The sequence below is a fragment of the Muntiacus reevesi genome, chromosome 12 (assembly GCF_963930625.1).
Source record: "Muntiacus reevesi chromosome 12, mMunRee1.1, whole genome shotgun sequence".
NCBI classification, from domain to species: domain Eukaryota; kingdom Metazoa; phylum Chordata; class Mammalia; order Artiodactyla; family Cervidae; genus Muntiacus; species Muntiacus reevesi.
The window spans coordinates 23,972,481-23,995,815 of NC_089260.1; the positions used below are offsets into that span (position 1 = coordinate 23,972,481).

The window sequence follows — 23,335 nt, forward strand, 5'->3', positions numbered from 1 at the left end:
ATCCACCTGGTTGAAAATTTCACATAGTGGTCCTTGGGATATACAGGTCTTATGTTTCTGATAAAGTGGAAGCAACCTGGTAGCGGCAACACTGCACTGCTTCAAACAGGGCTACAGAAGTTAGCCAAATAGCTCCTAATTCAAAGCATATCTGATGACTGCATTAGGTCAGTCTGTGAGCTTGGAGCTGACAATTACACCAAATAGAGGAAGATCTGAAATGCTACAGACACTTGGCATTTGAAGCAGAAATTACTTTAAATTACTAAGGTTATCAATACCACTCTCAACATGAAAATACAAGAACGCTACAAGAAATCTTTGCACAGATCCAAGACATGCGTGTGGTTTCCTCCTATGGTTTTGATGTAAAATGAAGAGAGACAAAAGGAACAGGAGTCTACACAATATACATCTTACAGGAATTAGCGTTACTTATTTTTACCATTTCATCAGAGGTTTATTTCCTTTAGAATTTTCAAGAAAGGGATAGTTTGGAAAGTAGATTTTTTTATACGTAGATATTTTAAAAAATAGGCTCTTTGTATCAGTCAAAGTCTGTTGTACATTTTCTCTGAGATAATAATCAAAGGCTTATTATGAATTCAAGTTTCTAGTTTTTGGTTATTATCTAATAATTAAATCAAGGCTATATCAATGACAAAATGACCATAGGACTTTTTCACCAAAAAGTGAGCAGAAAAGATGTAAGACCTGCCAGGATTTTCCCCTAGGAACAAGGGAAGATAATACCTACTGAGTAAAACTGGCAGCCCAAGATGAAATAAAGTTGTGTTTGGAGCATATCATGTACTTGTCCATCTAATATCATGTTTAACTCTATATAATTTGCATACCCAATTGAAAAACTGTAAGCTAGCTAAAGGTAGGATTGGGGCTGTCTTATTGACCCATCACAGAATCTTGCACAGTCCACCTTAATGAAAAGCACATACTTTATTGAATCAGCCCGAACTGAGTTTTATACCACTATTTGGAGAGAAAACACTGCAAAAATAAAGTGCCAATTGGTAGAGGAGATGTATATATGCAAGAACATGAAAATCCTAGTCACAGCACCTCTGAGGAATTCCCAGAGAGAACTATACGCTGAGCAGAAAAGCGGCTGTGTGGGTGCTCTGTGATGACCTAGAGGGGTGGGACGGCAAGGGCGGGGAGGGAGGCTCAGGCGGGAGGGGATATATATGTACTTACAGCTGACTCTGTTATACTGCAGAAACTTAACACAACATTGTAAAGAAACTCGACTCTAGTTTTTTGTGTTTTTTTTTTAAAAAGGAGGCTGTATGGAAGCAAGACCTCTAGGTTTGGTGTCTAAGCCAGAACCAAGCTTTGCCCTTATCCTCTGTTACCCTGGGGAGTTCACTCATCCTCTCTGCACCTTAGCTTCTGCCCTGTAAAGGAAAGGATGTAAATGAATGCAACTTAAACTTTTGTTTTAGAGAGAGACAAGTTTCCCCCCCCCCGCAAAGGAAAACTCATTAAAAAAAAAAAAAAAACCCCAAAACATAAAAAGGAAAAAAGTAAAGTTATTCTCTCTTAGCCAGGGTGAGAGATGAGATACTTCCCTGCCGGGCCTCCTCCTCACAAGCCATGAAGCAACCCATGTCCTGTGAAATCCTGCAGAGAATCTAGCTTGGCTACTCCTGGATCTATGTCTAGAGACTTCTTCCCTTCTATGGATCCCATCCTCCCCTCAACCGATGGATCTTACTCTCTCAAGATTAAATGACTGACACATAATGGGTTTAAGAAATCAAATTCCCACAGCAAAAATGTCTTTAGGTACAGTGAAGTGACATGCATTGCTGTATCTGTTATACATCCACACCCTATACCCATCCTTCTTTCTGAGTAACTCCTTGGGTGAGCTTGAGGTTTGTAAATGAATCATCATAAATCAGCAGAAACTCTCTTCCTTGTGATAGTTCTTTAGTTAGTCTCAATTTTTTTCTGGCACCGGTCAATCCATGAGGCTCAATTTGGTAACTATTAATTTTGAAGAATTTACTGAGTTCACTTGTTGTCTTTCTATTCATTTTACCCCAACCTTTCCTTTTTTGCTTCCTGACACATACATTATATCAAGTAGATGCCCCATGTCTACTTATATGGTAGATACACAGATTCATTTTTTATGTTTTTGCTCATTTGATCTTCTCCCTCTGCTCAGTTTTACTTACTCAAATCCCCCCATGACTCCAGATCTATATTCTGAATGTATCACCTTTTCAGCCACTATTAACCTTTCCTAGTTATACTGCAGCCTTCATCCTTTTCAACACTTGAGGCTTGCTCTGTCCTAGGCCCTGTGCTAATCAGGACACTCAGTGGCTGTCCCAGCCATTTCTAGAATTGTTTCAGTTTTACTACTTAGATCACACTATGTGTGCTCAGTCGCTCAGTTCTGTCCAGCTCTTTGCGATGCCATGGACTGTAGCCTGCCAGGCTCCTCTGTCCATGGGATTATCGTGGAAAGAATACTGGAGTGCGTTGCCAAAATGACATTAAAAGAGTTTAATGTTGAATATGCTGAAACAACTGTTAACTGGAATGCAAATTAACCTACATTCTCTTCGCCTTCCAAAGGATATTACAATCTTCTAGGTAGAGAGAATAAAAAGGCTTTGAGTTAAGTAGAGATGACAGAAATAAAAAGGAACAGTGGAGAAACAGAACTGGATAAGCAGTTATTTTAAAAAGATGAAATAATAACAACCCGTATTTTCTGATCATTGATCCCATGTAAGGCAAGGTACGAATGATGTTTAATCCTCTTAGAAATCCTATGCAGCAGGCATCTATTATTATGTTCCAAATCTAATACATGCTGAAGCGTAGAAAGATTAAGTAAACTTTTCAAGTTTTCAAACTTTTTAGGTGGCTGAGCAAAGATCTGAGCTTAATTTGTGTGAACGTGAGGAAGAGATTTAAAGGCAGGGCTGCGGTCCTAGGTAAGTGGGAAACTAGTGATGCCTTTAGAAATGTTAGCCATTCCCAGAAAAACAAGACTTTGCAAGGATAGTAAGGTAGGTTTCAGCTGCGCTTAGTTTGACATGCTGGCAGGATATCTAAGGAAGCATCGACGGCCAGATCTGTGGGATTGGGGCTCAAACAGGAGATGATTCATGTTGAATGAGAGCATGACTAGGTAAGAGTAAACCCTGGGAAGAATGGAGAAAACAGCAGAATTAACAAAGAAGTTACAACAAAATGTAGAGAATAATAAGAATCCATCAATTTGCATATATGCTCATTTACTCCTCACAACAATCCCTTGACATAATATCCCTAGTTCATAATTGACTAAGTTTTAGGAAATTAAGTAATTTGATTAATGCCATTCAACCAGTATGGGACCAAGACCAGTATAAACCAAATTTACAACTCTTTCCACTAGTTTTTCATACAGCTTTTTTCCAATATACACTCATTCACTACCATTAAAGGTATAAGATAGAAGGTTGATGACTATTTATCAAAGATAGCCAAGTTTGTGTTGGGGACTTGGAGGGTTAGAGAATTAGTGGGAACAAATACAACATTATTTCCCACCCCACACCACAAGCAGTGCAAACTGATAACTATACAGTTTTCTCCTAAATAGCATTTAACTCAGATTCCTTCTCAACCCAGCATTCCAGGCAGATGCTAGTAAACAACATGCTAGATAAAACCATCTTAGATTATACAATTGAAATTGGGTCCAGGAGAATCATTTCATCCTTTCCCTGAATATTTGATTTGCGTACTTTAAACTGTCAGAATACTCCAAGATGGCTGGTAAAGGACATCCATTTGAAGGGTAACATCATAAACAAAAAAGTAGGGAAAAATACATCCAAGGGTCTTGGTAAGTGGCAAATGGAAGCGGCAGTTAGAAAGCAAATATAGTTCAGCTAAAATGTTAGTCACTCAGTCGTGTCTGTCTCTTTGCGATCCCATGGACTGTAGCCTGCCAGGTTCCTCTGTCCATGGAATTCTCCAGGCAAGACTATTGGAGTGGATAGCCATTCCTTTCTCCAGGGGATTTTCCCAACCGAGGGATCGAACTGGGGTCTCCTTGCTTTGCAGGCAGAATCTCTACCATCTGAGCCACCAGGGAAGCCCATAGTTCAGTTAAGGTGAATGCAAAATGTGTCTAGATCTTAAAAAAATAAACCGCACTAATACAAACTGGGGAATGGCTTGGCTTAGAAAGTTGGCAGGAAAAGATTTAAGGGTCACAGTGGACAACAAGTCAAGGCAAAATCCTGTGCTCTTTAGAGAAGCAAGCATTACAGAAAAATGCATAAACATCAGAACCCAGAAGTATTCTCTGGGAATTCTCCCAAACTCAGACTCTGCTTGATGCTCTGCCCCAAATTGAGACATGCAGTTTACCTTCTTCCTGTGTGTATGTGCTCAGTTGTATCTGACTCTTTGCAACCCAATGAACAGAGCCCGCCAGGCTTCTCTGTCCATGGGATTCTCCAGGCAAGAATACTGGAGTGGGTTGCCATGCCCTCCTCCAGGGGATCTTCCCCACCCTGGAATCAAACCCGCATCTCTTGGATCTCCTACGTTGGCAGGCAGATTCTTTACCGCCAGCGCCACCTGGGAAGCCCATTGCACTGTACCAACACACCCTTGGCCACTCCCACCTTCAACTGGTGTTCCACCAAAATACTCCCATGTGCAGAAGTCCCTAGGACTCCTCTTTGTTCAAGATAAAATTCAAAATCCTGTTCTTTCCAAAGAGGTGCCTCACACATTCAGTTTACCACTTGTATTTTTGCTGTGAGCTGCTTATGACTGCCATCCTCAATATCTGAGCTCCAGCCAGACTCTTCTGCTCAGCCTCCCTTGGACACAAGAGGTACTCGTTGGCATCTATATCTTTTTCCTACAATGCTCTGTCTCAAACGATCTCCCTATTCAAACACGTTTTTCATCCACCTCTCCTATATGTTTTGCTCCTCAGGAAGCATTCCCTTGCACAACAGCTAAAACAGGATATGTTTCCTATCATTTCAGGGCCTATAATAATACTTATATTTACAAATTCAATTTTATTTCTTTGGTTACTTTACATTATATTTGTTTCTTTATATTACTTTGTAATGTGCATTTTCTTCATCCCCAACTAGACTATAAACTTTTGTTTCTATCACCTCCCATTCCCCATTTGCCCGGTTCTTCAAAACATAAGATTTAAATAACTGATTTGATGAACCTATACACATAGCTAGGGGAAAATCACAGACTGCATTCGAAGCTCAGCTCCACCTCTTAATACCTGAATTATATAAGGGAAGTAAACCTGAAAGAGGCATTAGAAGGTACCTTGTAATATATTTTAATAAAGTCAATTCAGAATTTCCCTGGTGATCTAGTGGTTAAGAATCTGCCTTGCAATGCAGGAGACATGGGTTCAATCTCTGGTTGGGGAACTCAGATCCCACATGCATGGGAAGACTAACTCTTGATTGATTGTATAGTTCCATAGGGAGATAAACAGTAAGCAAACTAGAGTCCATGTATCACATGATGCAATGAAGATCCCGCATGCCACAATTAAGACCCAACACACCCAAATAAATATATTTTTAAAAAATCTTTAAAAATCAATTCAACTCAGTAAGAATTTACTCAAAATCCACATGGTTCTCTCATGTCAAACCACTTTTAAAGGTTAAAATAATTGAAGGCCAGGCTTAGAGAACAAATATCACAAAAAGGTATTTAAAATGTTAAGTGTGGGGCCTGAGATAATCACCAGATGTAACTCAGCATCTAAATACACTACTTCTGAACTTAGTTAGGAACATCTTACCAGGTAGAAAAGATACTTGGCTTACTGACAAGCTCAAAGCATAGTTGACCCTCAATACAAAAGCACATTTTCTAGATTGTCTGGATACCATGAAGTTCTCAGCGGATTCAATATTCACTAAAAGAACCTAGTGGGTGACTGCATTCAAATGTAACTGGTAAGTCAGAAAGTCCTGATTCCATGATGCCTGTTCCTCTGTAGACTCATATTTCACTATTAAATCTTCTCCCTTCACTGAGGGATAAACACTTCCAAGTTGCCCTCCACCTCCAGAAACATACATATGTTTGACATGTGTGTTTTTGAAGACACTGTCTGCCGTGCTACTCCTTGCTCTCGGTATGATTTCCCACTTGAGAAATCTGTTTAGATTTCCCACATGAGAAATCTTCTCATGGAACTAGAATATCCCCCTTACTGTGAGAATTATTAGTTTCTTTAATTCTACAATATAAGTCTCACCCCTTGTGCACACCTTAATGTATCTTGAAGGTGAAGTATACATACCTGTGTGTGTGTCATCTATCAATGTGTGAATATGCATATACATTCATATATACATACATGTATGTGGGCATGTGTATATATTCATATGTTTGTGTTTATGTATGGGTATATATGTGCTGTATGTATATACATATGTGTATGTGTGGTGATATTCTCTCCTAAAGCTGTTATGAAATTGACACTATATTTTATAACTAACCATTTATTTTTAATTAAGATATAATCATAGCCACATTTTCCTACTACCTGGTAGGAAACCCAAGGTCAAATTTTTGGCCCAATTATTTCACCCAACACATATTCATATGGCCCATTCTCCTTGTCAGTCCTGAGCTCTTATTCTAAGTTTTTCCTAGTTCTGATCTTTAAAAATTTGTTTTGTTTTAGCATGTTATCAAATACTTTTTACATTGTTATCATTAAATCCTTTGAGTAATGGGCAAGCTATAGGGTATGACACCAATTATTAATGTCTCTGCACTACACCAGTTCAAATAATTTTACTCATTTCCAAAGTCCTCAAAAACAAGAAAATAAGGCTGCTACACAGAACATTAGGTCCAAATATTACACAAACAAATTAACTGTAAAGTAGAATCTACTGCCCTTACATTTTGAGTTTAAACTGGAATCAAGTTTGCCACCTGAACTCTGCCCCTCTCTGCTGCACAAAGTAATTTTGTCGTCTTAACCACTTCTGTACGATGACAACATGAACCACGCTGGGATTTGAGTAGAACTCAGTCATCATTTCCATGAAAATGTTTTCTTTCTGCGTCCTAATCCTGGAGGATATCCATGAGTCCAACTGGAGGTCAATCCAGTAGCTGGAGTATTTACAGGAAATCTCACCGAGCGAACCGCATGTGCTCTTTTTATCAACACCATTTAAAGATCCCAGAGAGGTGTCTGATGAGGAAAATAAGTTGTTCCAAGAAACCATTAGGGGATTTATACTTGAGACTCCCTTATCTTATAAGGGAGGGAAAAAAAAGTCTCCTGTAAGAAGGGGGGAAAAAAAATCTACCACTAACACCATGTGTGTCCTATTAAAGTTGTTTTTATTTTAGAGTGTTGTAAAAATTGTTTTATATATTTTACATTAAGATCAGAGTAGCTTACTGCTGGGTAGAATTCATAAAAGAAAGCCTCCTCCAAAACGTTCCTATCCTTGCCTTGTTACACATAGACCTTCAGTGGCATACGTAGTTGAGAAATCCTTTTAACGAGCGCCCATAAAAGAGACTAGTACATGTTGCTCCAGACTCTAATTACATGGGGCTCATAGAGATTCCAGACTGGAAGCTGCAGAGAATGGTACAGAGGTGTGGGTTCACTCACTCACTCCCTGACCCCTCGGGCAAGCAAGCCTGGCCCCAGGACAGGCTCGAAATGCAGGGACAAGAGGCTGTGTTAAATCCCCTCTCTCAGTCCATGAGATGGGCGCTGGTCATGCCCCGGAATTTCTGTGTCTGAGTCCAAGGCTGCACTGCATCTTGCCCTCTCTGGACTTTCCACAAGCTCCCGTGCACCGCACACCAGGCCCCACTTTTCTGCTCCCCCATTCCTCAGACCCTTACCTTCTGAAATGTCAGAACTGAAAAAAAATCATTGCCCCCTCACACCCAGAAAAAAGCCCAAACAAGCAAGAACAAAAACCACCACCACCACCATCACCAGGTGCCATTGGTTATCCCCTCCCCACTTTTCCAGAAATAAGTTAAAAATTTAAAAATAGGGTGTGGGGGTGGGGACAGCAGCGAGAGGGTATACACCCCAAGACACAGCCTAAAGGCTCATTGTTACGACAAATGAAGCAGGACTTTACTGAGAGAAATGTTTGGGAAGCAGGTGGATCTTTGTTAAATGTCAATTTTATATGATAAGCATACATTTACATTTAAGATGTGGCTGCTTATGAGTGACCGCCCCAACTTATAATCAAAATAAAACAAACATTACCATTTGCTGCCGTGTGTCCAAAGTACCGGGGAAATAGTACAATTTTCTTAAGGCGACTAACACAAATCACTGATTTTAAAAGAAACAATTTAGCATAGCAAACAAAAGGGCAAAAAGAATTCCCCTTTTCTAGATGCTCTCTTCTTCATATAAAAATCTCAATATCTACATTCTTGACAACTCTGAAAGTTTCAAAAGAAAAGAGGTTTTTCTCTTATCCTCTCTCCTCCAAACTACTTTTGAGGTTGACTTGTATAAAACAGACCACATAAATTGCAACTCAAATGTAAACAAAATGTAGAGAAATAAAGAACATATGTCTAAAGCATATTTTCTTGACCCCATCTACTGAAAATGTGCTTATTTCCTGCTCTTGGTTTAATCCATCACAATCTACAATCATCTTTAGTTATAGTGTCTAATACCTAATCCACATGTTGCTGTCAGTTTATACAAAGAAAACAAAAACTAAAGAGGTCTTATTAATATTGCCTTTAAAAAGTAGATGTTTACAAGAGATTCTGGTTCTAGGTTGCTAAATAGTATTTTCTTTTAGATCCCATCAAGTTAAAAGCCAGGGCTTCCCCAGTGGCTCAGCAGTAAAGAATCTGCCTGTAATTCAGGAGATGTGGGTTTGATCCCTGGTGTGGGAAGATGCCCTGGAGAAGGGAATGGCAACTCGCTCCAGTGTTCTTGCCTGGGAAATCCCATGGACAGAGGAGCCTGGTGGGCTACTGTCCCTGGGGTTGCAAAAGAGTCAGACACCACTTAGTGACTAAAGAACAACAAAGTTAAAAGCCACTTAAAAACACAAAGTAGATGCTGGCCAAATAATGTCACATAAGAGGAGGAGTGAGTTATTTTCATGTTAAAATCCTAAGTAGTAGCAGTTTTTATACTTAAATTTTAGCACAGTCCTGAGAAAATATGACCTAAGGCTTAAAGAATTGCACCATATTGTTAGTAACAGCCGCAGTATGGTATGCTGAGGCAGCCAGGAGCAAAAAAGACAGAAGGCTGTCTGTACATCTGTCCAAGCATTACCTAAATTACTTTAACCATCTGATTGCTTAGATGTGTCAGAAAGAAAGAAGCCATTCCAGGCACCAAGCTACTAGAAGCGGGGTTGGGTTCAGATCCCAGGGCTCCTGGGCAGGCCAGGGAGCAAAGGGGCAGAGAAGAGTGCTCCGTGTGGTTCTGGGGGAACAGCCTCAATGGAAGGGCGACCTTGAAAGATTACGGATGAAAGAACAATCTTGCACTCACACTTACCCCCAACAAACTGAGGGCCAATGATACTAAAATTACGGAAGAAGATGACCTTCTCCTATAAGGTAGGAATGTCTTACAGGAATGGCTGTAAGTAGGAATGGCGGAATTGAAACAAAGCCAGTGACTCAACACTTTGCATTTATAAAATGACCTTTGGGGTATGTTTCACCAGCTATCTCAAGTGGGAAGACATTGGGAGGTGATAGTGATGGCAGAGTGTCCTGTTTTTAAGAAACACTTAGTAAAACAAAAATAAAATGATGCATTGAGGTGGAGGGAGAAATAGTTTAAAGTCAGTTACTTTGATGTTAGACAACTATGGGTTTATCTTTGCATTTTATAATAAGGACCAAGGAAAAGGTACAGGTAAGCCTGAGCTTCCCACTCTTGGCTTTACCATTAATAACTTGCTACATCTCTGTGGCCCAGTAAAAGAATCCTAGATCCCAGTTCCTTCCTCTTCTCTAATAGGTAATGGGGGAATCAATGATGTTCAAAAAACATAGCCATTGAGTCAAGAGCTAAAAAAAAAAAAACAAAGAAAATTTCCCTAGGTCTTCAAAAGATCTCCTTCATTCAGATTTGTGATCAAATGTTACTCCCTCAATTTCCCTGAACACCCAACATAATACACCCCAATCTTTCACTTGCTCCTTATCCTGCTTTACTTTTCTTCACACGGCTCCCACCTCTCCACATGAAGTAAGGCACTCATTCACTTCTCTAATGTCATGATACCCACCAGAAAAAACACTGTTAGAACTGTGTACCAATGACTGGCACACAGCACTGCTCAATAAACACCTGATGAATAAGTTAAAATTAGCTGTCATGGGACTTTACAGATAGGACAGACTATTTCAGGTTGAGCTGGCATTGGTCAATCCTGTGAAAGACTATTGTCCCCTCCAAATGACATTTCCCCCCACCATACATGAACGTCTCCCAACTTTGTACCTGAGTAGCCATGACTTTGTTCTTCCATTTGTCACTTAAATATGATAATAGCACATTCATATTTTTACATTAATATATTGCCTAAGGTACAACATAGTACAGACTAAATTTCTTCCATTTAAAGCTGCATATATGAATAGGATAACTTGGTCCCATCGTAATGAATTCTATTAGTGAGCTCAGGGTGAGAGGGAGAGAAGTGAAGACAGTTACCTGCTGGGAGCCAAGTCTTCATTTTTAGTAATCTGTTCTTTTATCCCTTGCTTCCTACACTCATTGTTCAATTTTTTCCCTCTAACTCATTGTTACCCTTTCCCTTTTCCCCACTGTCTTTTTATGATCCCCTCCTCTTTCCTTCTCCGTCCTCCTGCTGTCTTTCGCTCTATCTCCCACTAACTAAACTATAAGTCATTTGAATATTTTACAAGAATCTTGTTCAGTCTTTGAGAGTCTTTGAAAAGGAAGGAGGAGAGAAGAAGAGTGTGAACTGCCAGATGGAAGAGGCTGCACAAATGCACAGTTGTAGCTACTGGAAAAGTGTTCAGTTCTCGGTCATAAAACAATGTTACTGGGCTTACAATTCTCTTCCTCACCCTTCACATGACAACCACAAAATATATCCATGTCATTTTTGGCGATTAGTCTTAGAATCACTGGACTTTAGAACTGGACTGGATCTTCAAGATTGCCTACCCCAATACCCTCAATTTAAAATAGGAAATAGAGGCCAGGAGAGGTTAAGTGACTTGCCAAGGATCATAGAATTAATGAGGTGACAGGGTGCAGAGACCCAGATCGTCTGATCACCAGACCGGAATCCTGAGGAATGAGTGTCAGAAAAGCCCCAGGAACTCTACAGATTACATAATCAGAAATGAAAGAGAAGATAACTGATCAAGAAAAGTTTGAAAATGGATGCTTATTTCATGTCCTATATCAGTCCATGACTTAAGATATTTTCAAATATCCTTTCATTGTTTTAAAGCAAATAAGCATTGATAGTTAAGGAAAAATAGGCTAAAGCATTACATTGTTGTTTTTAAATCTTACGGCCATTTATTTGTTCATTTTTAATAGTTTTTAGTGTAATATCTTATATATTTACTTAGGACTACTCCATTTTGCTGACCTCTAACTTATGCCTTCCAGTAATGAAAAGCAGCTGATCTTAATGTGCCTGTGCTCTAGTGTGAAGGAGGTTAAGGCTGCGTTTGTGTGCAATCAGGTTAAGATTGGCTCCAACAAGAGGAAAATCCATACATATGTTGAAAAGATCTGAAAAATGCCTGTATTCCCAACCTGATTACGACTTACATTTTTGCATGGTTTGTCAAAGCAGATCACTGAAATCAAGTCAAGATGTAAAATGGGATAAAGTGGTTTTCTTCTCCATTCTTCCATTAATCACCGTGACCTACAGAAGAAAGGAACCTTTTCCTCTCTCACCTGAGGCAAGGTGGGATACTCCACTGGAAGTTATGCCAATTTTTATCAATTGGTGCTCAAGTTCCAAAATTAATTTTCTAGTTTTCATTTCCTACATTTGTAAATAGAAGTTATTTTATTGCAGAGTCATTTTCCATTTCTATCAATTTTATGTTAGTTCCTTTTTTATAAAACAGAAAACAAATAACAGTATAACTTTTTAAACCTACCAACTTTAAAGGTTACTTAAAAATTGAATTTATTAAGCTGGATATGTCAATACAGGGATTAGAGCAATAGCTTGTCTCTGCAAATGTCTATCCTAATAAATAATATTTGGCAAAACCTAAATGTAAATTAAATAAGAGTTCATTACTGGTTCACTTGTCAAAGAAAATACTAACAGATGATACATAAACTTTTGTTTTGACATAATTTTAATTGCTGACAGTGTCGGGTTATATCTCTTAAGACAGTACACTGCTTTTGGAAGCATTAAAAAAAAATGAAATAAGCATTATAGGTTAAAAATCTAGCTGTTATCTACAAAATTCTCAACAAGACCAGGGCTAAGTCAAAATAGTTTCTGAGGGGAGGGGGGCATGCTGGTTCTTGTTACACATAAGCATGTTTGTTATAGGAGCATTTTCAGGTTAATTTTTGCTATTAACGTAAACCACAATTGGGGGACCACGTTGCTGGAAGAGGAGTGGGGGTAGTTAAATAAACAATACACAACAAAGGAAGCCTTTATTCCCAATACCTGAATACATCGGGTTTGTTTTCAGGCACAGGGCTGCAGGTTAAATGCTCTCAGCTATCCAAGAAGTGGCTTATTAGTTTTGTAAGAAAATATTTTCTTATATTTTGACTGAAAAATACCCAGTTTAACCGAACAAAACCATCCTTGTTAGTGCAAAGCAGACCCAAAAAAACTTTGTTTCAAAGACTCGGCATAGAAAAGCAAAACTAATTCAAGAGGAAAAGCTGCCTTCCTAATAGTAGCTTCTGAATCTGGATCTAATCGTTCTCAAAAGGCCGACTGGAGTCTTCAAGTCTTAAAAGTTTTGTCTTCCTCCATGGATCACAGACATTCTCTATGAGGCAGCAGAATAGGGATATAAGCCCATTCTAGGCAGATATATATTCTTCTCTGGGCTACAGCCACAAAGCTGAAAGCTATGCCCCAACAGTAAGAAATGAAGGCAAACAAAAGTTTTGATTGTTTCATAGGGCAATTTTCTACATGCAACTTTCTTTTTTTGCTCTTCTATTTTGTGCACTAGAAAAGTCCTAACTTCATTTTTGGCAATGCAGCATCCGCTAGTGATAAAATAAACAGTAACAAAAGATTATGCTTTCAGAAGCACAGCATCAGCGCTAAGAACTGCATGTCAACATACTCACTCGGCTCCAGCCGGCACCTGAGCTATGTACACTTCTCCCAATTTGTAAGTGGGCCTAATCCTGTTATTACAGAATAATTACTGCAAATCAGCACAATTACTACAAAGACACAAATAAACATACACATACTAGTAGCTGTTTTCCACAAATTATTATCAAAACAGAGAACTGGCTAATTGTGGCAACATTAAGACAATGTTTATTCCTCCCAGTGTTTGGGCAAGTTTATTTTAAGTTGTCATCTTCAACTAGTTGTGATACAGATGATTTTACGGATTCCATAAACCTTTCTAATCTAAACTCTTCTCAACTGAAAGTTGGCTGCTTCTCTTAGAGCAACATCTGCAAAGGCCTGATTTCATAAGAACTGGCTTTTATGGTACATTAGCGAAAAAAAGAAAAAAAAAATAAACACTGACACACACACACTTTTAGAAATCTTGTTTTAAAAGTTGATTTGTAAAGTTGTCTTCTAAATTACTTTCAAGGTATCATGAAATTAAACAGTCATTTTGTATTCTTCACAATTTAAGCATTTGTCTCTAAGGAAGTTCAGTGTGGAATTTTACCCTCTCGCCAATGTTATTATCAGATTTCCTTCAAGGATAAATACTCTTTATTGGGAACAAGGGTGATTAGGGAGGAAGAAAATCCAGAAAGCACATAGTCCACAATAGGAATTATCTGAACTCACCTCCTGGACAATGCCTCATGGCCATCTTACATCTCCTGGATTCAGCAATGGTTGGACATGGTATCGTGTCTTTTGCTGGCTTTTTAACAATTTGCCGTGTTCTGGTTTCCAGACCCCACTTAAATCCACATGTGCGATTATTTCTGCTACAAATTCCCCATTCACTCCAGTGGCCAACCTCACATCCTTCTAATAGAGAAAAAACAAACACAGATAACAATTTGGTATACATTTCTCCATTGTTACAAAACTTATATAGCAGTATTTCTCTACTCCCTCACTTTCAGATACCAAAAATTAAGCTGTACAGCCCAAGACCTGTATACACCTTTTGGGAAATTTTTGCATTATGGAGTTACAGATAAAAGTAAAAACTAAAAAAAAAAAAAAAAAAAACTGCCACATAAGTAATTTAAAAACTATTACTTTCTTTTTGTACTGGTTCATTTTTGATGGGATGTTAGCTAGTCCATTCTAAAAACATTGCATATATTATCTTTAAAAGATTCAACAGCTAAAACCTACAATAAAATATACTGTTTTCATACCATGAAGAGGAAACAAAGTTTTACAAGTAAATTCTGCATGCCCCCACTGAAATTCACAAGTGTGTTAGTTTTAGTTGGAAGTAAATATTAATACTTCATGAAAAGATAGAGAGTGTGTTTTGCATTTTCTGATTATCTCATTTCCTTTAAGAGGTATCTGGAAACCACAGTATTTCTTATTCCCTAAATTGATGCTATAGTTTTAAAAGTAAACAAATATGATCAGATATTTGAAAATGTATGTTTTCCCAGGTATGTAAAAACTTTTAGCATCCTCCTTTTTTAACTTCATATAATGAAAAAGTAGGCTACTCTGCAACTCCCCTGGGATAAAAGAATAAAAATATACAGTTAAGCCTCATCAAATTCACCATTAAAAGCCCCTAGTGTAACGGCAGAAGAGGACCCAGGCACAGAATCCACACACAATGACTATTTCTTCATTCCAGATTTCATAAGGCATCATGGTGACTCAGGTTTTTCAAAGCTATTTAAGATTTTTATCCAGGGGAATGCATAGGACTACTGTTAATTTGTTAGGACTACTGTTAATTTGTTAATGCTTAAAGGTTTCATAAGAATTTCCTCTGGACTTCTGTAACTGGTATGGGTCTCGCCTCTCAAAAACAAATCCAACATTTTGAAATGCTCTTTCGGTGACTTTCTATATTTTTCAATAGGGTGTTGCTTATATGCATGTATTAATTCACACATATATAGGAACATAAGCACACATTTCTTCAAAAATCTTTCATTTAAATGTCTTCTCTGCAAGCTTTCAAATATAGTTACAGACTACTTTGGTATTTATGCAGGAAAAAAGTTCTCAACTTAAGTCTCCATTTTAAAAAGATGGAAAGTCTCATTCCTAATACATTGTTCTGTTGTACACCATATCAGATATAAAACATGGCAAATAAAATTCAGGCATGTTGGGGGTGGAGGTGGTGAAGATGTCATTACACTTGATTAGATTCAGGCATTTATTAAAATGTAGGTACTGATAGACCTTTACATTTTAATCAGTGGCATAAAAAATGCCACAAGGTTTTTTAAACACACCAAAAAAACCCAAAATTTATAAAAATATGTATTCCTAATAATTATTTACAAACAGCATATATGTGCAGATTAAATTATGCATTCTACATGCCTAATTTAGTAAAATTGTTTTAATGCACTTGCAGTCAATCATCAACAAACTATATGTGGCACAAAAAAAATCTCTTCCTAATAGATTCTTTTTATACAAATGTGTGGCTAAGCAAGAAGCTATAAAATTAATACACATAATGAAAATGATAGATTAACTAACCACATGACACTGCTTAAACAGTTTCTGCTAAACAAAATATTTTTCTCTAACAGTTACTAATAAGATAATTAACAAATGGGGATACATTACATAAATCATAAAAACATTATTCTCAGCATTTAAGTAGTTTAACCTAATGTTCTACCAGCAAATTTTGTAGCAAAATGTAATTTATGATACTGCCCAATGGCAGAATGACTAAAGAACTCAATAGCAAAGAATTTCAATAATTTTCAGTTCTAATTAATAACAAGAGAATCAATTCGTTTTTAGAATGAATACATCCAGCATTCATTCCCCTCCCCCACCCAAGAAACAGGTGTTAAAAGTGGAAATTTGAAAGTTACATGAAACACTACTTACCCACACATTCCATGGTTTCATCTAATGGTGCAAAACCATCTGGACATTCCTCAAAGCAACGGCCTCTATGCAAATAAAAGCCTACTTTGCACTTGGTACAAAAGTCTTTGCTAAAGCAAGAATCACAGTTTTCTATTCTGCATCCTAAAAACAATTTTAAAGAGAAAGAAAATTTCAGTCAAATAATTTACTGGTTTTTCAAGTAAGACTTTCATAAACGCACCAGTTAGCTCAATTGGAATTCTAGTGGTCAGAGAAATATGTGTTTAGCTCATTAGTTTCCTGATGCCATCTCCTTCTACATCACTCCTACCTCTTCCAACAGCTCACCACATCAATAGGCTGAGACAAAATTGCAGCCCGGGGCCCTAGGCAGCATGAGAACCTTCAGAAATTTTTGTAACTCTAAATGGGATTAAAATGAAGGTTAAAAAGAAAAACACCCCCACTACAAATGACACTGCTGCTGGGATTGTAGTCGGTTCTCCTTTTCCAAAGATGTACTATGAAAAATGCAATGGCAACAATCTAATCAGCCTCTTCTGTTCCAAGACAGTAAATTAAAATTCTGTAATGTGTTTGCTTTCATCAGTGGATGTCAACCAGGAGGGGGACTTCAGGTCACTTTTTTGAAGACCCACAATGCGCCATACATCCCCACTTCACGACGATCATCAGGGTGAGTGGTAGTACCCCTATTTTGCAAATAAGAAACCTGAGACCAAGTCAAGAAGTTGGTAGCGGCTGAGTTGGTGCTGAGAGCCCCTACACAGACTGCCTTCTAAATCTATTCTCTGTAACACATGAACTGCATTTCGTTGGAAACAGTTGATGAAAGAGAAGTGCTCTCAGGTCTGCCAGGTATGGTTTTGACCTTGACTCCCAACTTTGACCTTCCCAGTTCTTGATTGTGAACAGCTATTTATACATCTCTGAGTCTCTATTTCCTTCTGTATAAAACAGGGGTGTCACTAACTTTGTAAGGCATTGTGAGGATTTGAAATAACACATGTAAATTGACTAGCTCATAATAGGTAGTCTGCACCAGTGGATTAGAAACATGTATTTTTCCATCAAACCATTCACATTACAACAAGATATAAAGACAAGCAATAATTTAGACTTGTACTCAAGATCAGATTCCCTGGTATGCCAGTAACATCTGGGCCAGAGGTAATTGGCATGTATAGGTGAAAATAAATAGACCGTAAACTACTCTTCAAGGAGAAGGAAGGAAAGGTTGGAGAATTGGTTAATTGAAAGGTGAGGTTTTCAACAGATTACAGTACATTATTACTTGTAACAGATTTAATTGCAGGCAATTAACAGCACATAAAGCTCTATGAAAACTCCCTGGCAGCACTTTTACTCATTTAACAAGCCTCTGAGTAACTGTATTTGGTGATTTAATGATTCAGATAAGCTTTCAAATCTAGTTTCTGCAACCAAAGATATAATTGAATAAAAAATGTAACCAAAACATGAAATCATTGAATCTCAAAATTTTAAAAATTAAGCAGGCAAAGCCAGAATGTGGACTATAAACACTAAAAAAGTTTCTGTTAAAACAATTACAACATAAATAATGACAGTTTCTAGACTTATAAAAAGACAGTGGCAACTCGTCACCTTTTAATTTTGAATCTAAACAGGACTTTATATATTAAATGACCACCCTGAAGCAGCTAATTCAACTTCTAAAATGTTATCCAAATTTACAATTGGAAAACCAACTATGTGTGGGCGAAAGTCCATAGTCAAATTATACTATTGCTCTTTTAAGGGAGGATGGTGGGCATAGAAGAACAGTTTATCACCTTATAAAATGTTAAATTTATAGTCTTAAATGCTGTAACCTATATTTTAATAGAACAGTGATGTATTGCTGGTCAGTAGCTTCTTAACCATGGTCAAAATACATGACCATCCTGTCCACAAATTGTTGGCTTTCTTGCTACATTTTTCTTTTAAAGCAAGCTGCCCTTCTTGTTAGCAGTATTATTTTCCAAGAAGTAATTATAAACATTCCAAAGTATAAACCAGAACTAAAGGGTGAAGAGAATAACACATTATATTTTTAAAAAGAGAGAAGACTGTACTTTATAAATCAGCTGTTATCTAAAAGATCTTATTTTAGCATGGTCTGCACCAACAAGACTTTTGGCCAAAAAGTTATAACAATATGCATTTGGAAATAGTTTTACAACATCCTTTCCTGATTATTACTGTTACCTGTAGGTCCCTTTCCTCATTTCATCCCATGCTCCTAATACCAGTCCATAGAATGTGGAATTTCTAGAATACCTATCATTCTCTCTAAAGTCCCTTCTTCAGGTGTAAATCTGGCTGAAAGAAAGTTTAATTATTTGTTCTCAAATTTAAGTACAATAAAATATTGATGCATTCAAATTGTAAAATACTTCAACCATGAAAAAGCACAAGGTCCATTATAAGCAATGACTGAGAATAAGCTCTAAGCCACATCATTAAATGAAAAAGGCAAGTGCAGGGCATATAGAATACGACGCAATAAAACCACTACATGAGTGTATGCATATCTGTATGGAGTACCTTAGAAAAGTCAATTTGGGAATGGGAATAGTGGAATTTTGAAGTGTTAAGAGTTATATTTCTGAGCCATGAATCTTTTAATTGTAATGTATGTATTAAAAGTAAAACAGAAAATGGTATTTCAATACATACTTGTGACCTACTTAAATATACAGAAAATACCACTATATTAACATTCTAAATGAAATTCTTTTGATTTTTACCAAGCAAGACTGAATAAAGAAATATTATCCTATGCCATTTTTTTTTTCAGATTTGGGAGCATGAAATTATACCCCTTATATGATAATGGTGAACCTGCCTTAGCCTTCGAAACAATCATTTGACCATCTCTTGCCAGTATCCTTTGTTTTCACATGTTTAGTGGTGCTTTCCAAATCATTAGGAAAAAAGCTAAACATTGTTTATTCATTGAAGCATTTAAATAATAGCTTTGATTGGTGGTAAAGAATCCACCTGCAATGAGGGAGATCCAGGTTCAGTTCTTAGGTCCAGAAGATCCCCTGGAGAAGGGAATGGCAACCGACTCTAGTATTCTTGCCTGAAGAATCACATGGACAGAGGAGCCTGGCAGGCTACAGTCCATGAGTTGCAAAGAGTTGGACATGACTGAAGGACTAAGCATGAATCCATTAACAGCCTTTGCTATAACTATGGGCTTCCCTGGTGGCTCAGATGTTGAATTATCTTCCTGCAATGCAGGAGACACGGTTCGATTCCTGGATTGGGAAGATCCTGTGGAAAAGGAAATGGTTACCTACTCCAGGATCCTTGCCTGGAGAATTCCATGGACAGAGGAGCCTGGCGGGCTACAGTCCATAAGGAAACAAAGAGCCAGACATGACTGAGCAACCAACACTTTCACTTTTCACTTTTGATTGGTGCCAAGTTGTAATGGCTCCAAATCAGGAAAGGAGTACATCAAGGCTGTATATTGTCACCCTGCTTATTTAACTTATATGCAGAGTACATCATGTGAAATGCTGGATTGGATGAAGCACCAGTTGGAATCAAGATTGCCGGGAAAAATATCAACAACCTCAGATACGCAGATGACACCACCCTTATGGAAGAAAGCAAAGAAGAACTAAAGGACCTCTTGATGAAAGTGAAAGAGGAGAGTGAAAAAATTGGCTTAAAACTCAACGTTCAGAAAACTAAGATCATGGCATCTGGTCCCATCACTTCATGGCAAATAGATGGGGAAACAGTGACAGACTTTATTTTGGGGGACTCCAAAATCACTGTAGATGGTGACTGCAGCCACAAAATTTAAAGATGCTTACTCCTTGGAAGAAAAACTATGACCAACCTAGATAGCATATTAAAAAGCAGAGACATTAGTTTGCCAACAAAGGTCTAAAGAGTCAAAGCTATGGTTTTTCCAGTAGTCATGTGTGGATGTGAGAGTTGGACTATAAAGAAAGCTGAGCACCAAAGAATTGATGCTTTTGAACTCTGGTGTTAGAGAAGACTCTTGAGAGTCCCTTGGACTGCAAGGAGATCCAAGCAGTCCATCCTAAAGGAAATCAGTCCTGAATGTTCATTAGAAGGACTGATGCTGAAGCCGAAATTCCAATACTTTGGCCACCTGATGCGAAGAACTGACTCATTTGAAAAGATCCTGATGCTGGGAAAGATTGAACACTGGAGGAGAAGGGGATGACAGAGGGTGAGATGGTTGGATGGCATCACCGACTCAATGGATATGAGTTTGAGTTAGTTGGTGAGTGAGTGAGTTAGTATGAGAGTTGGTGATGTTAGGGAAGCCTGGCGTGCTGTAGTTCATGGGGTCGCAAAGAGTTGGACATGACTGAGCTGAACTGAAGCTGTAATGTGATCCAAAGCTCCTCTGACCTTCATACCTTCCTGATCTCAGTTACTCTTTGCCATAACATAAAACCAAAGCAGGCCACCTACACATTGAGCAACCTGAACTGACAGAAGTAATTTAATCATAAACACCTTGGAATTGAAAGTTGTTTTAAAGCTAACAACTGCATAAAACCACCTACCCTGCCAGTATGCTTCCTGACACACTTCAGCCCCTGAAAGCCTCTGCTCCCTGGCTTCAGGTCAATCCACAACCCCTTGCCCAGTTCAGTAACTTCTCTTGAAACTGAAGAGAGTTCTAGAAAACCACTATTTGTGCAGCCTCATAGATCTGTCCTTTCCCCTCCAGCCAGAGCCTCTCTCCAAACAAATTCTTAAGCTTTAAACAACTCTTACTCGCATCAACTCTATTAACTCATTTTTATACAAAAGTATATTTTTATATAAAAGTGAAACATCCTCATTACAAATAAAAATTCAAAACAATACATAAGCTTTAACAGAAAATACAGAAATATTCTTTCTTACCTGAATGACACACTATGTCTACTCCTCAGAAATAGCCACGTATTAAAACTTCAGGAAAATCTTTATGTCCATTTTATAAACAAATGAGTTTCAAAATACCAGTCGGATCATTCAATACACTGGTAAGCTTTACAAAACTTTATACTGCCTAAGAAAATAGGTTTATCAAACTTGACTAAATATGAGTCTTGTCTATAAAAACCTAGGCTTTAAGTCCTTGTTCAGAAATATAAGACCCTGCTTTATCCAACTTACATGTTTCTAAATTACAGTGCCTCCTCAAAAATGTAATCCACCAAATGAGGACTGCCAGTGTCGGTTTAAATAAAATATTGTCCAAGTAAAACTGTGTCCAAATGCTAACTGATAGGGCTGTCATTTGGCAAGGGAGGCTTGCTCCAGCCAAGAAACAGAAAAATAGCCTGGGTATCCTTTCTGTCCTTCCACAGTATCCATACTGGCTCCATTATAACAGTTCTCAAATTATGCTCTAGTTCAGTTCAATAGTTCATTCCAAACATTCTCAAAAAATGGGAGTATGTGCCAGGTATTGTGCCATTTTATGAGAACATAAAATTATAATACTCGTTTCTCTGTCCTGAAGGTGCAAAAGCTAAAGAGAAGTGGCCACGTGGCACTTTCAGGGCATTGCAACATAGCCTAGGAGATATTAGAAGCATGTGCTGGTACATTAGAGGCAGAGAAGAAAGATCCATTTCTCTTCTGCTATTACAAACTTGATTTTTTTTTTTTTCAATCTCTGAATTCCTTGTTTCTAACACAGTGCCGGACACATGGTTGAGTTTTAGTGCTTGCCAAGAGAATGCCATTTAAAAACTCAATTCCTTTACATTTAAAAACTCATTTGAATGTTTCATATGAGATTGCTTGCACATGCACTGTAAATATCTTTAATATAAAAAGAAAAACCATGGTTGCTAGTAAAAGGCTACAAATTGTACTGGAGGAACATATAGTCCAACATCTGAAAACAATTATAATGAGAACGTAAATATGGAAGTGTGGCAGGTCATAGGAGCTATGGAAGTTGGAACCTCTGCTGAGCAGGTGTGAGATAGAGGGGAGAGAAGAATCCAAAGAGGGCAACTCCATCTATAAAACATATTGGAGATGGTTCACATGGTGTGTGATGGTCCCTGAAGGGAGGCAAGAATGAGCTGCAGGTTAGATGGAGGGGGTTACTTAAGTTTAGATGGGTGTGGGTGGGGAATTTCACCTCTTATTTTTTTTAGTTTCAAAAAAGGAGATAAAATTGTAAACTATCTCTACTTTGTGTGGTTTTAAGTATTTGAGTAACAAATGAATAAAAATGAAGTTCAAGATTAGGTCTTCGTCTAACTAGATTCTAACTAGATGTAAGAGGTCTCCATAGACTGAGCATGATGGTTTTATTCCCTCACTGCAACAGATAAGAGCCCCTCGGGGCCAGACATCAGGATGGTAGCTACTGCCTGTGTGCTAAATTGCTTCAGTTATGTCCAACTCTTTGCAAACCTAGAGGCGTAGATAAAAAAGCAAAGTTCCTGCACTTCAGGATCTTCTGTCTACTAAGAAAAGGTACCCAGGCAGGCAATAAGGAAATAATGTAACTATGCTAAAGTTTATACAGGGTGAGCTGGGGAGAGCTTGTTTTCAGCTAACCAGATAGTACTAGAATTAAAGAACTTGCCTGCCAATGCAGGAGACATAAGAGATGCAGGTTCAATCCCTGGGTGGGGAAGATTCCCTGGAGGAGGGAATGGCAACCCACTCCAGTATTCTTGCCTGGAAGATCCCATGGACAGAGGAGCCGGGCGGGCTACAGTCCATAGGGTCGCAAGAAGTCAGACACGACTGAAGCAACGTAGCATGCATGCATACAAGCTTCTTGAAAGCAGGAAGAGAGTGGAGGTAAGGAAAAACCACTGAGAGGCGCATACTCTAAGAGCCAACAGTCACGGAAAAAGGAGCTACAGTGAATCAGTGGAACCAACAAACTGGGTGGAGGAGAAGGTGATCTCAGAGTAGAGAAGGCTCCATAGTTCCCCCATCCCCCACCTCCTCCTTTGGTGCCTCAGTACTCAGGGCCTTGACACCAAGGAGGTTTTATTATCTCC

The 23,335-nt window shown here is 38.2% G+C and overlaps 1 protein-coding gene across 2 annotated transcripts in view; it reads right to left on the bottom strand.

Moving 5' to 3' along the window:
* Nucleotides 1-23,335, bottom strand: part of RSPO2 (R-spondin 2) — a 125,506-nt gene that overhangs the window by 38,306 nt on the left and 63,865 nt on the right. For both annotated transcript variants that reach the window (XM_065903095.1, XM_065903097.1), the window contains 2 exons: nucleotides 16,287-16,430; nucleotides 14,061-14,249 (listed from right to left, as the gene is read on the bottom strand). In XM_065903095.1, coding sequence (XP_065759167.1) covers nucleotides 14,061-14,249; nucleotides 16,287-16,430 — 333 coding nt within the window. The remainder of the gene's footprint in view (nucleotides 1-14,060; nucleotides 14,250-16,286; nucleotides 16,431-23,335) is intronic.